General features: G+C 34.9%; 1 protein-coding gene across 1 annotated transcript; it reads left to right on the plus strand.

Annotated features, from left to right (window-relative positions):
* The first annotated feature begins 16,142 nt into the window (after nt 1-16,142).
* LOC148181147 (uncharacterized) lies at nt 16,143-18,155 on the plus strand. Its single transcript, XM_088046522.1, has one exon. It carries the CDS (start codon nt 16,143-16,145, stop codon nt 18,153-18,155), a length of 2,013 nt encoding a protein of 670 aa, XP_087902648.1.
* The last annotated feature ends 801 nt before the right edge of the window (nt 18,156-18,956 follow it).

Below are 18,956 nucleotides of genomic sequence, written 5' to 3' on the forward strand. Positions count from 1 at the left end.
ACTACAATTATTCAGTTGTTATAAATGATTAGATCAATAAATCATAAAAAAAATAATTAACTTGTAAAAAATCTTGTGTGTATCACCGCCAAAAAGTGCCATTTTGTCCTCGCCTTTTTTCTGGTCTTGGCTTTCGCCTCGACCATTAACAAAAAACTCGGTCAAAAAAAAACGCCCTTTTTTTCCTTGGTACAAACAAAACTATTATCTTAAATCGTGAAAAAATTAAAATTTTTCTGTTTTTTGACAGCGTCTCGTAAAGTACTTATTATAGAGATCTAAGATTTGACCGAGTGATAGATCTTGAGCTGCACTTCCAATTGATACATAACTTAAAAACATTAAATGTCATTTTGTTCCTAAAAAAGTTTATTGAAACTCACCCCAACATTAGTCACTGAAAATCGATTTCGGTCAATATCTAGCTTATTTGTGGAACAAACATAAATTATGTATTATTATATTATGTACTTATTCAACTCAGAGTTTCACGCAGAATACAAAACTGTACTACTTTTCCCGTATGTCAACAAATAACTGAAATATAAGCGATTGACATTTCGGGTATTCGCCAAACGGCAAAAATTCTGAAGCTCTGGAATTTTTGAACTGCGGCAGATAGAAAGATGCGGTTTTCGCCATTGTTTTTCTAGTTCTGCTGTTATTAAGAATCTAGTCTTACATATCCCGTGTAAAATTTTGAAATTTTATTGTCAGTTAAGAATAGATGGTTGACTTTTTCAGTTTCATTTCGCTCTTCTGGCGGAAATAAATAAAAAAACAACAAAAGCGCGTATATCCGTCGACGAGAGAAAATAAAACAGCAAAGTGGCGTAACCACATAATTTCCCCGCCGAACGAACTAGTCGAAAAATAATGAACAGTAAATAAACTATAAAGTGTTGAAATTTATCGGGTTTGTCGTAGCGACGCAGAACAGGACCGGATTAATTGATCCAAACTAAGTTTTCGGGCAGAGAAACGTGAAATTTATGGCGCACTCGTTTCACTCCCATGAATTGCAAATTCTAATTGACCCTTAGAGCGTCGCATTGACTATCCAGGCCCGGTTAGTAATTGATTTATCTCTAAACAGCGCACACCTATTGTACACAACAAATGGGTGGCACGCTTTAGCCACCTCTGCCAGCATTAAAGCTACGGAGTTCAACTTAACGGACCGTTAAACCGCTTCAAATAACAATGGGTGCGCGGTGCTGCATCCTGAGAATTGGTGACGAATTTACACGCACTTTCTGCTGACTTCGAGTTTTATGGCTGCAGGAGGCGAAGAACAGGTAATAGCCAACAAGCAAAATTCTCGACGGGACGGACTTGAGCACTATAGAGAACAATATTGGCAGACTTTTTTTTGAAAAAAAAATTGGATCTGAGTAAACTGTTTATTTTTGCACTGATTTCTTTGGGCTTTTCTAATAATTATTCTGTCTCTATTAGTTCTTTTGCCTGCTTTTCGCCGTTTTAATTATTTTAAGAGTGTTTAAGTTATTTCCTTTCTCTGGACTCCCTAGCAACAACAAGTAGCGTTGTAATTTAGATACGGCAAAATTGTAACTAATTGATTCTTTCACAATTATTTTCGCATTTAGAAAACAAATTTGAAACTATGTTAGTCATCTGTGCAAATATACCTGCATAGAGCTTAACAGATATGATCGTAATTGACATTCACGTATTCACATTCACTGAGCCAGTGTTCAATAAATCCATACAAATACCTCACTTAATTTATATTTAATAATAAAATGTTGACGTTTAATTAGAGTCATGTGCTTGATGAACATTCTACCCTTCGGAACTCATTTTATTACCAGCGCACATTTACGTCCGTAATGACGAGAACTCAACAATTGAAGCATAACTCAGGTAGATAGTAGCGAGTTTTAATATAAATTTCTACTACTCGATCAACAAATATTGCAGTGCAGAGAAGTCGAATCTTCAAAGATGTATTCATTTCTCTACAAAGATATATACTACTGTTACAAATTACACTATCTAATCAAATTTGGAACATTTCCAAGTTACGATGTTGTGTTCAACCATCGGTAGTGTTCTCAGGTTAGACATGAACTGAAATAAGTGTCTGGTTACCGAATCATGTTGTTCTTTTTTCCAGTTCTTGTGAAATTTTTACATTCAAACTTCTGCAGATAGGTCTCATATTGCATAGTTTTAACAGAAAGTTTCGACAAACTAGATTATTAAGTTGAAATTTCCTATCAATAAGTTAATCAATATACAAGACAATCATATCTAATAAGACATTAGCAATAACTAGAAACTAAAATAGCATTTTAAGTTTTAATAACTTTAGGATCGTCTGTGTTGACCCGCAACTTGAGACACTTCCTATATAGCGGCAAGACCGTTATTTCGTTTTGATGTAAAATGTAAACCTCTCCATCCATAGATAGAGCCTTCCCGCGCCTATTCGCCATAATGATTAATTCGTTTGCGACGTTGCTCAAGGCAACCGCCGCCACTGAAATTCCTTGGACTGGGCGAACTTCAAAGGGCGTTCGCCATGTGCATATTCACCTTAGAAACACGACCGGAATTTTAATGGCAAAAGTCCAGGCTCCGGGAACCCCACGAGGACACAAACCTGCCGTACGAAAGTCACGGACATAAAAATAACGACTGGCAAATTTTTTACTTGAGGTATTTTCTGCATTCAGATGCGATTTTTAGACAAAGTGCCTTGGAGGCAAATTGTTTCCGACAGTTCCAGTGGGGAATTGAAAAGTCAACATTTTTTATATTTCGAATCTTTAGAACTTCATTAGTTTATTTTACTGTTTTGTTTATGATTCTATGTAGCAAGAGTAGTTACTTACATTTGAATAACTGTAAGTAGGATTTTACGGCTCGACAGCAATGTTTGTCGCTTCAGCCGCAGGCAGTGCGAGATTTATATGTATAAGGCTTTTTGGTCGATAAACCATCTAAAACTACATTAAAAATGTTGATTGGACACATCTTGCAATTCTTTGACCACGTCACTTTCAATTTTCGAATTTTCTAATAAATGGCTGCATCAATAAAATTAATTTTTATTTTGATTTTTAAGATGGAAATAGTTACTTGTGTACCAAGGCCAAAAAGTGTTTTTTTGGGCCGAACCTCTTTTTAATGATGTAGATTTTTTTAGGCGACATCATTAAATTTACAAGTTAATTAATTTTTATTTATGATTTATTAATTTAATGATTTATAACATCTGAATAATTGTAAATATTTATTAATCCTTCAGAAAAGCTCATATTTTCTTTATTTACATTTGTAGTTTTGGCATGTGTATCTTCACAATTTGTATGAATTAGATTTGATGTGCTTTTTGATATTGTTGCACCAGCACTGCTAGACATGTTCATTTTCAATAATTCAACACGTGTCTGTTGCACTTTATAGCAGTTTGTCGATTTTATTTTACCCAAATAATTATAAAATTGGGGGTAATGTCGGTATCTTGATGTAATATGCGAAACTATAGATAGATGGCGTCACCATAGATCGGCCAAAAATGTTTGCGGCCAGAAAAAACTTACTTTTAGGCCGCTTTTGAGGCCTAAAAATTCCATTTTCAGTTTAAGTCGCCTAAAAAATTCTCTTAAACAACGAAACAACTTGTGTAAATACTTTAGTGTAGTGTTTGTTGCTTTTCTTTGAAATGCCCTTGAACGACTAGTTTAATCTGACTGCCACGTGTGCATCGGAAAAGTGTGCTTTACAATTCAAAAGCCCGAAAAGTCATTAATAGCTATTTAGCTTTGTCAACACTTTGTTTGAAATAATTAGTAATTCTCAACAGTGCTCCTGTGCATTCTGAAAGTTTTCATCGCCAGATCCTTCATCTGCATCCGATCGATTCGCACATGCAAAATTAAAATTAGCAAAGTTCCTTCTGTTAAGGCAAGCAGGAAATTCTCGACTTCGTAAAGAGTTAGTTATAAAGATGTCAGGTGACATCCGCCGTGATGCACAACTTTGTAAGGCACAGACATAAAACCATGCTGGCGTATATAAAAGTCATTACGTATTACTGTTGAAACGCGAGAGTGGCTTTCCTTGGTATGTAGAACCTAAGCCGTTTCGACGTTTATTGCTGTTATATTAAAAATTCTCATTATCTGGAATAACAGCGTCTTTGGTGATTATCTCGTCTTTCGCCTCACACATTCAATTATTTTCTGACAAAACGGAAATGTTTCGATCATCAACCGCTCAAAGAACTTAATCTAACAGGAAGAATTTGGATGGAGGGCGATGTTCATGTTCTTTCTTCTGACAGATTCCAATAAAAACTAAACCTTGCTAAGGCGAAATTTTCTCCAACAGTCTTCTGATGACACTTTTGCACGAAATCGGAGACTTCACTATTCATATTTTTTATTACTCCAAGCTTCAATTATCCGTATTTAAGTATTTAGCCTGAGCTTCTTTATCTCGGTCGCAAATTCTAGAGTGTTTCAAATCCGTTCGCTTTTCGAAATATCTGACTTAAATTATCCGTGGTGCAACGTAATAGACGCAGGATTAGAGAAAAGACGCCTCGAGAATAACCTCGTGCAACGTTAACTTAACCTATTTTGGTTTTTATTTTACAGTGTTATCCTTGGCGCATCCTTATAGCCACATTAAACTACTCGGGCGTGGTAATCGGACAATAACTTTGAAATTAGTTTTTATTATTATTCCTGAATTATTCAACATGTGTCTACCTGATTCAGAATTTTATAGACGCGTTTTGCACCTGTAAAACGTGCAAACGCAATGAAATTAAAATTAGCATATAAATATAAATAAGAAAACTGATTGTGGGATTTTTTGTAATGATTGCTGCATTATTCAAGTTGTCTCGTCGTTCCGGATTTTATACACCGTTCCTGCACCTGCTGAACATGCAAACACATGAAAATAAATGTCGGGAATGAAAAATGCAAGATATTATTCTATTGCAGGCTTTCGGTTTCGGTTTGAACACAGCAGAACCAGGTGTTCTGGATGACATCTGTCATTCCATTTATCCCTGGACCCGTTCCATCATAATTCATCTTCTCAGGAAATGCTCCTGTAGAATGAAACAATGAAATACGTAAAAATATTCGACGAGTTTACCCTAAATCCAAAGTTTAGCTTTCAAAGTAAACTTCTGGAGTTGGAGAGGAAGTCTCTAGATGCTGTTAGCGCGACATCTGCTGCGACTCGTGTGAACTCGACATCAAACGAAATGGGAGAGTTTAACGGGGACCTGCCGTTATGGGATGCACTTTAACAGCTTTTACGAAGATCGAGAACAAACTTTAAATGTGAAAATATACATACGAGAATTGGAGGAGTTCCTCGAAGAAACCGCCAAGATTTCATCCACGATCCGGGTCATTGCAAGAAAAAGTTTCAACTGAACAATACGTCGCTAATTTTCTTCAGTTAATTTAAGATGATAAAACTGGTTCTGTTACACGTCCAAGTTGCTGGGAATAGTGTCAGATATCATGTTTTGTGATTTTTTGCGTTTTTGGCTCAACATAGCTGATGTAAAATAATCGTTTACACTTAGCGAGTTGGGATAAATGCCAGGGCCGACACTTCGGGCAAAATTTAACGTTTACTGAACTTCAAATTTCTTAATATTGTGACTATGAATGGCATTCAGCCAAAATACTCGTAAAACACAGTTTTCCAGATTATGTGTTTTTGCGTTGCTGCTGCAGAATACTTTTTCTATCTCTGTAATAGGGAGAATGCAAAAAATGTAACCTATATGTTTTTGTACCAAATTTTGTAGAATATTGTTCAAATAACGCAGTGATGCAAAAATGTTTGAAAAATACATGACGGTTTTGCCAAAATTGGCTAAAGAAATTAAAATATTCAGGCGGGAGCTTAAACACTTTTTCATTGGTTTGACGTCACATCTCAGCTGCACGCTCCGCCTTCTGATAGAACTCCGTATGCAAAACATTTGTGTACCACCAGCGTTGCAATTTATGGTTCTTGTTGCAAAATAATTTATACACAACGGAAACGGGATTTCAAAAAGCCGACACACAAAATTTGAGACACGTAGATGTGCGAATGATATAGGATTTTTTATCAAGAAATCCTAACTTTGCGGTGAAAGTGTCGCGGTAACTACAGCTTTCTTTAACTTGATATGTCAGTTTACAATGAATGGTTGGATTTTTGTTATCCAAGAGAAATACAATTATAATTATTATGTTGATGTTTCTTATTCAACCGGTATACTTTCACACGTTTATTCACATTTTTGCTTTGCATCATTTTCGGTCGGCGGGCGCATTTATTGCATTTACCGCATTTAATGATAATTTCTACGAATGCACAGTCAGATTTATTATTTCTTTCTCTCTCATCACACCTTTGTAGACAAAATATGGTTTTTACATTTTGATCTATTCTAATTTGATTGAATTTTATTTATGTATAATAACCATCTATTTTTTTCTATATTCGGAAATGATTCGTATGAAGAATACGCTCTCCGTATTCGCAAGAAAATTTATAATTCAATAATTTGGTAGAAATTAAATACGTGGTTTACTGTATTGGATTTTTTATAATCAGACCAAATTAATAACAATAACTGACCAAAGCCCCCTTTTGTTGTTTTTTTAATTTTTTATTTATACAATTCACTATACAGTATGTCCCCGGATTGAGTTCACAAGAGAGAAAAAAAAAGTTATTTTACATTTTACAAAAAAATGACAACGGAATAACATTTTTGCTTAATTCAAAACAGATAAATCTGCAATTGAAATTTCAAAATTGTACACTCTTAAAATCAATTTTTTCATATTTTTATTTATTGAATTTTCTAATCGTAAGTACATAATAGTAGACTGTGAATTCAAAACATCAAATAGTGCATTAAAGATTAAAGGAAAATTTACTCAATAATGGGTAAGTATTAAAAACTCGGATAATAAATGCAGTTGCATCCGATAAAATTCGAAACAGTCGAATTACGAGTTAGAACTATTGAACTATGGCTGAAAGAGGTGTGGGTTAATCAAATATTGGTTTAAATTAAGGAATAAATTTTATTCTTTTGGCATTTGTTGCAAAATTAAAAATAAAAAAGTTCTTTGTTAGTTTTTGTTTTTTACGATTTTAGAAACAAATTCTGATAAGTTTTAATTTAAGCACAAACTATTATTCCGTGATTTATGCGTAAAATTAAAAATAAAGTTTTTTTTTCCTTTTGCAAATTCAATCCGAGGACATACTGTAGACTACTCTATAGAATAAAGGTCGCAACTAAATTGGTAAATTTCTTCGAATAGTTTTTTTCGTTAGGCCAAAGGATATTTTTTTTATTAAACCCCCCAACGCTTCAAGTCTTTGAGAAAATTTACAATTTGCAGTTGTTTCGGATATAACAAAAGTCTTCAGTTTAAGCAAAAAATTCATTGTTTTTAAGTTTGTTTAAAGCACTTTAATAAATAAAGTCATTGTATGTAGCATGTGGACTAGAGTTAAAGTCAATCAAAAATTGTAATATCTGCATATACCATGGGTAATAATATAATTAATTACAATAAATTTAAAATATTACACTTTATAGAAACATCAGACATCGAACATCTCGCGGCCGAAAAGCATTTTTTTTTCTTCTTATTGTCTTAAGGAACTGTTATAAATACTTTTTCGGGTTCAATAATACTAGCACTTTTACATCCTGGCACAAAACACCACTGTTTTGACCCCATTTTCAAATATAAAGACGGCAATCGAATTAGAGCAATACAAACGCACGGCTCTGCTAAGAGCGAAGCTGAGATGTGACGTCACAAAGCTAGCCTCGCTGATAGGTATATTTTCCAATCTCGCTCGAATCGGACTTTTAAAAACGCTTAAAATATTATAAACAATTGTTTTGCAATTTTTTCACTAGCAACATCATATTATACGACATGAAAACTATCGATTTTCGTTAAAATGCAAAAATGTGCATTCTCCCTATTAACAGGATTCCAGCCGTATTTCGCTTATGGGAAATGCGATATGAACTTATAACAAAATATGTCGAGAATGGGTTTGTTGATTTTCTAAAAGATTGGTCTCATGTAGAACGCTTTAGGCAAATTGTATTAAAAATCTCATTACCTAATTTTGAAAATTGTAGAAATGGCTGTGCTAAAACGTCAAAATTTTTCAATTTTTTATTTCTGACTTTTCAGTTTTCATCTTTAAGATTCGCCAAATTAGAAACGATCATAAATAATAATTACCACTACCAATATCAGCATTTTATAAAAAAAAATATCAATTCAAATAGATTTCGGTAGATATCTCGTTTATTTGTGAAGCAAATTTAAGTTATTGGTACTCTTTTTACGCAGAATTTCACGGAAAATCCAAAAGTGGTCCAATTTTTACCGTACGTCAATCAATGACTGAATTAGAAGCTTCGTTCTTACCCTAAAAAGGTTTCTTAAAAGTAGCTTTAAAAACTCTTCTTAAAAATCAATTTCCGTCAATATCTAGTTTATTTGTGACGCAAATGTAAGTTATTGGTGCACATTTAACGCAGAATTCAAAACTGTGCTAATTTTTTCGTACATCAACAAATAACAGAATTAGAAGCGATTAGCATTTCTGGTAGTCGCCAAACGGCAAAAATTATGAGATCTGGTATATTAGGTGCTACATATCTCCGGAAATACGACAAATTAAATTGACTATGACAACGTTGACTGTTATCGGCTATCGGTAAAATTTAGCCAAATTATGTTAACTTTTTAAATATTATAATTAAAATTCCAACTTACTTTTGCACGCAGCTTTTGAATGTACAATTTTTTTTTACGAAAAACCTGTTCCATACGCTATTGTTTCATTAGTAATAAAAGTTCACAAAGCTCGTATTTTTACCGTATTCTCATTATTCAAAGTTAGAACATTAATTCTCACTCTAAAACTCCGCTCACTGTTTAAATTTTTTAAACCCCCAAGCTCTAGATTGTTGAAAACCAAATGGCAACAAACATCGAGACGATTAACTTTTAATGACTCAACTCGAAAAATCTCCGTCTTCACAAACGTAGTATTTTTGCTGACAGCTTATAATTTATCACATGTTATTGCCCTTATAAGTGTTTAGAAAGTTTAGCCGTTTATCACTTTTCGATTGAGACGTGCACGAACTTTTCAATTTTATTTTACAGCACTCCATTGTTATAAATCCGAACGAACGACCTGAATTTTCGTTACATCTAATCTCAAAGTAACAAAACGACGTTAAATTTTTCCTTTCTTATAATAATGTGTCGTGTAAGAAATATATTTTGAATAGACGAGAAAACTCCTATAAGCGAGATAATCTGGAACTGCGGCAGCGTTACGTGAATGTGATTCTAATATAATTGAAAACGTGTGTGAATTCGGATAGGAGAAAACGTGTAGCTTCGCTAATTAACGTGCCGAATTGAAAGTTATATTTCCTCCCAAAAATTTGATTTGTTTAGGAAAGTTTGTGTACTTAATTATACACAATAAACAAAAGCCTTGGATTATTCAACCAGATTTGGATGACATTTAATTAAATATTTTTCAGTGTCCGTTGAACATTGTTTCTGGCATAAAAGCGCTCAAAATTTAGAAAAAAAATTCCAGCACGAAACGGTAATTACTTGATTTGTTTGTATGTACTAGTAAATTAAGAATTCATGTTGTTTTAATGCGTTTGTTATCATTTCTAATCGTTATAAAAAGTATAAATCGCATGCTTAACTCGCGTTTCACTATTTTATTTCGAAAGAATAACTTTATAGTTTTTAGATGAAACGATTGCGCAGTTCAAGTTTACAATTTACGGAGAAATTTGGACATGAACATGGATATAAATATTTTTAGAACTTATAAATTGTCGGGGAACTATGAAATATCAACATTTTAACACTTTAGATGAATATTCAAACAGAGAAATTCGCATGTTGAAAGTAACTGAAAAATAAAACACCGTGTTTGAATTTTTCGCTCTACGATTTTGTAATTTGCTAGAGTTAATCCACGACCCAAAAATAGTAACTTTCTTAAATTTGAAAGATTTAATTGATTTGATGAATGAAATTACCAAAATTACGAATTTTAGTGAAGGATGTCTAAAATTTTTGCTTCACCTTAAAAATAAAAATTTCTCAAATTTGGATCTTTTTTTTTTCTTAGCAATTTGCTAGAGTTAATACACGACTGCATAATAGGAACTTCCCCAAATTTAATAGCTGTATCTCCAAATTTACCAAAATTACGGATTTTAAAGGAGGATGTCGGAAAATGTTCCTTCGTCTTAAAAATAAAAATGTGTATCTTATACTCTACAATTCTGCAATTTGCTAGAATTAATAGACAACTTAAAAATAGTACCTTCCTTAAATTTCATAGCTGGAGCACTAAAATTACCAAAATGAAAAATGTCTGAAATAAAAAATAGATAAACTATAATTAGATATGTTAAGTTAGTTTTCCGACGACTACTATAAAATATGCCACATTTCATACAGTTTTTTCGTAGTGAAAATTTAAAATTGCAAACAATTTCAGTGCGAAGACGAACGAAGCGCATATCCGTGTGCAATGAAAAATTTGAGCTCTCTGATTGGTCGACAACTGTGTGTTTTTATATTGCACACAGGTTGACGCAGATCGGGCATTATCGGTATCTAACTTTGGGCGCAACGGCATAATTATTTCGTCCGCGGCTAGGTGCTCTGCCGAATGACATTTTAAGTTTTAACTTGACCAGAGATAACTTGACGTGTTTTTGCACCGTTATTAACAAGTGGAAGAGCGTAAATTATCAACTTTAATTAATAAAATAAATATTAACTCTGCGATTTTTGTGATCGTCGGAAAAATATCGTGTACAACACGTGTTGAAAATTCGATTTCACACTCGTTTGCTTAAGCCACTCGCTTACGGCTCGTGGCTCAATTCTGCAAAACTCGTTTGAAATCTTCCATTTTCAACACTTGTTATACAATATACTATTTTAATTTGAGAATTCAACTCACCATAGATTCGACCAATAAGAGACATTTATTTTTTCAAATAAACCAATCACAGCAAACTTTTCTTGGAAATTTTCACTAGTGAAATTTCCGTGGCAATTCCACGCGAAAATACCACGCGAGCTGTCAGTTGCTTGTCAGTTCATTGAATTCTCATGACGAATATAACTCGGGAGCTCGAAATTGTGGGAAATTTTGAGCCCACTCATTATTTTCCTTATGTCAAAATTTGTACAAGTATTCAAAAATAAGTAGATATAGATTCTTAAATTTTGAGAAAGAAGAAGAAATTCTGATAATATCAAAATCTGGAAACCTGATTAAGGCTTTAGAACTGAAAATATCGAAGTGGAAAAAAGTCTAAGCGATAATGAAGCGGACAAATATCAAAATTTTGAGTAACAATTTAAATTAAATTTGCAATGTAAAAAATTCGAAGCAGCTAATATTTTAAGAAAAATCTCAAAATCTAACAAAACTAGGCCAGAGATTTCAAAGATTCTTAAAATTTAAAGAATTAGAAGAATCTACTCTAAATACCCCAAAGAGATTTAAAGCATCTAAACCTAAACTATTCGATAACTCGGAAGAAAGAAAATGATCAAAGTAAAACTGAGAACACCAAAAAAATTAGAAAAACGCTCAAAGAATCTAAAAATCTTGTATACCACACATGAACCAATCAAAGCAAAGATATTGAATTTCTCACTTGTACAAAATTGAGAGGTTTATGCAGTTAAACCATAACCTTTATCCGCTTTAAAACATTTTTTCAATCATCTCCAGAAATAAATCATCAGTTCCAGGAAGACCTGGAAATAGTAATAACGAAATGGATTTCTGGTTGAGGAACTCGGACAAAAGCAGTCTGCCGTTGTATGCCTTAAATAATAACGTTGTCGAAACCGGGCGTTCGCGAGATATACTACAGGATGAAGTGTGCCTCGAACAATTAATATGAATTACTAAAGGGTTTGTTCCACGATACCGCACAAGTAACATTAATTTAGATTGAATGGCGTGCACGTAGTGAGGGTGAGTTTAGCCAACACACACGAACGAAATTTGCCCGCTCGTGATTAAACATTGTGATCAATCACATCATTCGCATGCTTGTTAGACCACCGTTGAATTTTTTAACTGAACCCAGTTTACACGTGAGCTTTATTATTCAAGAGGCTAAATTTGCGACCGTCAAGATTCAATTGAGAGATTTTTACGCTCATAATCAGATTTTAATGTGGTTGGAATTAACTGTAAATGAATTTGGGCACGACCCACGACGATAAGAGCAGAAATCTAAAGCACTCTGGCTGGGAAAATAAAATTAAAATTATATAAAAATTACCCTATTTTTATGTGGCCAAATTTATATGAAGTTAAACTCGGAAATGCCTGATCAAATATTCTCAATAAATGCACGTACGACAAATCAATATGCACACATTGCGTCGCACGCATTAATTTGCACAACCATACTAAGATGAAAACATTTTAATTAGATTATTGTTGACGCACACGTGTAACGAAGCCTTCGTCTGCAGAATACATCTCTCAGAATTAATTTAATTATGTCTCAATAAACCAATATTATGATTGCCTATCCAAATATAGATAATTCTCTATTAACTGATTAAAACTCGTCTGATTCTTCTTAAATACAAATTTAGTAGTTATTTACGAGCTTTCGCTATGCGCTTTTCGGGAGAATACTGTACATGATTACTACTTCTGACAGTAGTCTTGACTTTCAGAGGTGCCAACCCAAATTAATTTTATCTTTTACAAAAACGCGTTTTTAAAATAATAAACACAAACTATCGATCTATGCCTTTCGGAAAATAATATTTTTATATTGGTAATAATTTAATCTTAGCATATTCACATATTTTATAAATGCAGTTTACACTCTGTCGCTCTTGGAAAATATTACGCTTCTCCTTTGTCAAATGCTAATTGTCATTTTCGATGACAGCAGTTTAAAATAGTGCTTTTCAATCGTTCCTTCCACCCGTGATAAAATCCGTAGGCGATAATTTCGTCTTTAATTTAGCAGTTCACGAGTGCGCTAGATATAAAGATATTTCATAGTAATATAAGTTCGCGAATCTAATGCTTTATGTTATAGGATCTCCGTGAATTAAAGAGGCCATATCTCACTGCAAGTCTAATAACTCGGTTTGCTCCAGTTAGTGAAGAATTTCGGTTTAAGGCCGGCGAAGGGCGTCTTTACTAACGAAATTCCGTGCAGTATTTATAGATTCATAAGGAAGTCGCGCGATAATGTCGCGACATCTAATTTGTCAAGTGGCGCCATTTTTAAACTTTCTTTTTGTTCAATTAATAAACGATTTTCAAGATTGCGCGCAGCGAAGTTTCAAACTGGGACCGGATCTCAGCGGCTTATTTGTTTTGTTGCGAATATTTTTCATATTTTGATGGCATATTTGATATTTTTATCAAAATAAAATATGGCGCCGTTCCGTTCCTCCGCCCACTAAAAGTTAAACATTTAATCCGTGAATTAAGAAAGATGTCGTCTTTTTGTTTTAATTTGATTACTTAGTTTTTCAGAGGCGGCAGAAGGGCTGACTTAGACGAATGTTCTCCCGGCGCTGCTGAAATTAACAAGCAACTCGAGACCACTTTGTCTGAGAAGAAACACGTACTCTTTTGGAGATAATGCGATTTGCTTACACTAATAGAACACGCGGCAATTACAAAAACTTGCACAGAAACTTGGGCAAATTTTAATATCGCAATTTGCATATATTAGTCACGGACAATTTGTCCGGCGCCGACAACAAAATCGCAAATTCCATTTTTTCTAAGATTAGTTTGCAAGTTATTTACGCGGGATTTGCGCTACAATAAATGCGTTAGAGAAAGATATATCTTCATTATGTCTTTTTATATGGGCGCCATAAAACAATGAACGTAAACATTGCAGAGCACCCTTCCCTTTACGATCTGTGAGTGGTGTTTTATTGTGACATATGTGCAATAATACGCAATTTTTTAAAACCGAAATTACTACAAACACGGCCAGATTTTGAAAAAACGTCATCCTCCGGTCCGGTGCTATCTTTAACTTTTGGATATGGATATAAATGTGTTTGCGTTGCACAAATCCAAATAAAACTCGGCAAAGTGTTTACTATAGGGATAAAACCCCTGCGGTAGTGCAACCTCGACTTGGAGACTATACCTGTTGCAACCCCCAACGAAATAAAGGCGATTTCTAAATCTAAATTTACAACACTAACAAATGCTAAAAAAGCGAGGATTAAGGATAATTCTTTGAAGCTTAGCAGGGAGGAATGTAATCAGTTAGTGGTGTGCTCGACGCGAAAAAATGAGCCAAGGAAACTAAATTATTCGCGAAGGCTAATGAAATTTTTCTGTTAATTACGTAATTAAACGCCTGTTAATGTACTGCTTTTCATCACTCGAGCTGATAATTTATTGAGGCTGAGAGGAAAAAAGCAAACTCTAGAAAAGCGAAAATAGAAAAGAGAGTCTTTTGTAGTGAAAGCAATTTTTTTCTCATGCGGGTTCACGTGATTTAAAACAGTCTGAGTAATGTTTGTTACTTGTTCATATTTTTTTTTGATTTTTTTACTTCGACAAGTGTTAAATTGTAGGAAGTGTAGTTTAATTTAACTAGTGGCTTTATTTTTACCGCAAAATGCTTGCGTGACTCACATGAATATGTAAACTTCAGGTGGATGCAAAAAACAGAAAATTGACATGACAACATCTAACTTTGAATCTATTGCCATCCAAAGTAAAGATATCATTATCATTTATAATAGAAAATAAATTTGCTGTGTCATCTTGATAAGTTACAGCAATTAACTCGTCGTTAAAATAAATCGAATGATTTTTTTTCTCATTGCAGATAATTGAGGAAAGTCATGCAACAGACAGAAGCACTCAATTTCGATGGATGGTTCCGTTCCCAGAATAATGAAAATGTTTGAAATGAAGGTATTGAAGACACAAGTAAAGTGTCTTTTTAACAAATCTGCGTTTTTACAGGTATATCTAAAAATTGTATGTTCTCAAAAGTTTGTTCAGTTATAAAACTTAAAAAATTTATTTAAAAATGGTGGATGCGCCGGGTTAAATTTTAATAAATAAATAAAAAATAAAAAAATTACTAATAGAATAAATCTTATTTTAAATTTAATTATTAATGCTTTATACAGTTTTATAGTTTGTAAAAAAAAAACTATTTTCAAAAATTTTTAAACAATCAATAAATTTATTTGCGATTTAAAATTTGCATTTTTAAAACATAATAACTAACTAATATTAACTAGTAAACAAATTGAAACAGACCAAAACAGAAAAACTCCTGATTCTGAATCCAAGGCCCGTTCGCTTCATCAGGTCAGGACTCCGAGATAATTGTAAAATAATTTTTGAATACACCACGTTCACTTTTTATTTTCAAATTTATGCGAAATAATTATGAAAGTTTATCTATAATCATTGAAATGGTAATTAAGTAGTCTTCCCAACGATTTCTAGAAATTACCAGGAGAGTTAGTTCTTGTCAAGAAATTTGAGAAAATCTGATAACGAACAGATTTTTCAGCATTTTGACACTTTTTTGCAGAAAATACATTTTTGTGCAGTAGATTCTAAAAAAAATTATCTTTGAATCCGGATCTGATGGAACACAACGATCTTCAGATTTATAATCAGGAGGTCATTCCACTTTAGAAATGCCCTTCCACTTTTTCAAAATTTGTCGACTAGTGTGATTTTAACATGTAATACAATACACAGGGTGATTTTGAAATAGAAGCAGAAAAAAAATTATGGTTTTACGGAATACGTAAAAGACGTTTTCGGTAATTTTTAATTGTTTTAAGGTAAAGGTAATTTTCCGGGCATGTATCACTCTCAGATACATCCCGGTAGGATGGAGAGAAGTAAAGGTGGTTTTTATACCAAAACCAGGACGTAATGATTACACTGCGCCCAAGTCTTACCGACCAATCAGCCTAACATCGTTTTTACTGAAAACGCTAGAGCGATTGTGTGAGAGAGCACTTAGAGAAAGAGTGCAAATGTCTTTACACCCTAGGCAACATGCTTTCACCCCTGGCAGGTCTACCGAAACTGCTCTACACGAAGTGGTAGGCAGAATTGAGAGATCCTTGGAGGTGAAGCAGTCAACTCTAGGAGTATTTATAGATATCGAAGGAGCGTTTGATAAAACCACCTTCTCTTCAATCAAAACCGCCCTGTTAAAATATAACGTCTCCCCGACTCTTGTCGAGTGGATTGGACACATGTTGCAGTGGAGGACAATCACAGTAGGCCACGGAGCCGTAAGTACAAAGGCTGTAGTGGGACGAGGCTGTCCGCAAGGCGGAGTCTTGTCACCGTTGCTATGGAACATAGTGATTAACAGCCTACTTGAAATTCTAAACGACCATGGATTTTATACCGTCGGTTATGCAGATGACATTGTTATCATGATTACTGGAAACTTTGAGGGAGTCCTGTGCAACTCAATGCAAGAAGCTCTCTCGATAATTCAGAAATGGTGTGAAAAGAACAGTCTGACAGTGAATCCTCACAAAACAGAGCTTGTTCTTTTCACAAACAAAAGAAGGCTGGCCCCTATGCGTCTACCTTCAATTTTCGGTACTTCCTTACAGCTTGCAAAAGAGGTGAAATATCTGGGCATCACTCTTGATAGTAAGCTGAACTGGAGTAGACACCTTGAAGTAAAAACCGAAAAAGCATATAGGGCTTTTTGGCAATGTCGATCAGCCATTGGCACCACCTGGGGCTTAACTCCAAGGGTGGTTCTTTGGCTGTACACTGCAATCATAAGACCTATGCTTACTTACGGTGCAATAGTTTGGTGGCCCAGAACTGAACAAGAAACAGCAAAGAAGCGCCTGAACCAGGTGCAACGTCTAGCTTGCATTGCTGCTACAGGTGCCATGAGAACTACACCCACTGCTGCGTTAGAGACTGCCCTTTCGTTACTACCCCTAGACATTTACGTTCAGGAGGTGGCGACAAGAACGGCGCTCCGACTAAAAGCGGTGGGAATGTGGAAGGTGGGGAGCTCGGCCAGTCGACACGGAAGCATCCTTAGAAAGGCTGTCAAAAAGATACCTTTACTAGGGGCACCTGTGGACAGACGTACACCGACCTTTGTTTTCAACAAACCCTACCAAATCCAACTAGAAGATTCATCCAATGCGGACGAGACACCGTACGACATCGTCCTTTACACTGATGGATCTAAAAATAACTTAGGTTCAGGAGCTGGTCTGTACTGTCAACAACTGAACTTAAAAGAAACAATACCACTTGGAGAAGGACCCACAACATTCCAAGCGGAAATCGTACCTATTCTACACGGAGTCCTAGAGATGTTGCATCTAAACATCACAAACAAAAACCTTCTATTTCTGACGGATAGCAAGGCAGTTTTACAAACTTTAAAGTGCAACAAGATCACTTCAAAGTTAATATACGAAACCCACGAAGAACTCACAAGGTTGTCCAGAACAAACTTGATCACTCTGGCTTGGGTTAAAGGACACAAAGATAACAGCGGCAACGACATCGCCGACGGCTTGGCGAAAGGCGGATCCAGGAAACCATATGGACCGGGACCAACCATACCGCTAAACCTCGAAGCAATGTACGGACTGATAAACAAAAGCAATCTCGAGCACCACAGCAATAGATGGCGAAACACAATCGGTTGTCGGATCTCGAGACAAACAATGCCAGTACCTCTTCAAAAGGTCACAAATTATCTACTGCGGTTGTCGAGAGGAAACCTCCGCTTATTAGTGGGAATTCTTACGGGACACTGCGGTCTAAATAAGCACCTACACCAGGTAGGTGTAAAAAGCAACCCTCAATGCAGAGGATGTGAAGAAGACGACGAGACCGTGGAGCATGTATTCTGTCACTGTCCCGCGCTCGTCGATTTAAGAAGATCCATGTGGGGAAAGGATCAATACCCAGATATGGGCATGGTCCCCAGCACTTCCCCCTCCGCCCTCCTTCAATTTGCTTTGAAGCTGGGCTGGTTCGAGGGAAGCTAGCTGGGAAAAATGGGAGGCAGCACAATGGGCCGATTGCGGCCTGAGTGCAGTGAATACATCACCCTCCCCCTTAATACCATACCATACCAAGGTAAAGGTAATAATTCCAAAAACCGGATCTTACTCGGCGCCCCTGATATGCACAAAATAACTTTAACAACAACGCAAAGCATTGTGTTCGTTAATAATGTACCTATGCATAGTAACCTTAGTAATCATTAGCGTAGGATGAAAATTGGAAACAATTTCTTTTATTTTTTCTTAAAACTGAAACAGCAGTTTAAAAAACAAAATCTGCCAACTTCCTTCATTTACAATAAGTTGTAATGGATGTTTTTCCGTTGCTATTTGAAAATAACCCTGTATATGTCAAGATTGTCGTACCTGTCTAACCGAAACAATATTCGTTTTCTTTTAAGAGTGGAGCTCGAAGTGCAGCTGTTTTCGATCCCCGTTCTTATTACAAGTTTTTTATGCAACCTACTGTCTGAGAATTTAATTATTTGAAGCAGTCTTTGTCTCTGATAATACCCCCCTGTGAATATTTTAACAATAGTGGTAAGTAAGTATAGTTAATGTTGTAAATATTGAATGTCTTAAACCCAGCAACTCGGGAAAACGTGGGTTTTACGAGTATTTTCCCATTTATTTCTTTCCTTTTAAAAACGCTTTGGTTTCCTTTATCGCATTGCATTCACACCAACCTTAAGTAATATTCTCATCCTTTATTTAAGCAAGTGAAAATAAATTGCTTATCATACTTTAGTCGAGCGCGTTCTTTTATTTGTAGTGGATAGAAAT

This window comes from Gnatocerus cornutus, chromosome 1, assembly GCF_029298725.1.
Source record: "Gnatocerus cornutus isolate USDA-ARS CGAHR chromosome 1, icGnaCorn1.1, whole genome shotgun sequence".
In the NCBI taxonomy this organism is placed as follows: domain Eukaryota; kingdom Metazoa; phylum Arthropoda; class Insecta; order Coleoptera; family Tenebrionidae; genus Gnatocerus; species Gnatocerus cornutus.

Bases quoted from the DNA above. Each gene is read 5' to 3' on its own strand.
- LOC148181147 (XM_088046522.1), top strand. From the start codon at position 16,143: ATGTCTTTACACCCTAGGCAACATGCTTTCACCCCTGGCAGGTCTACC.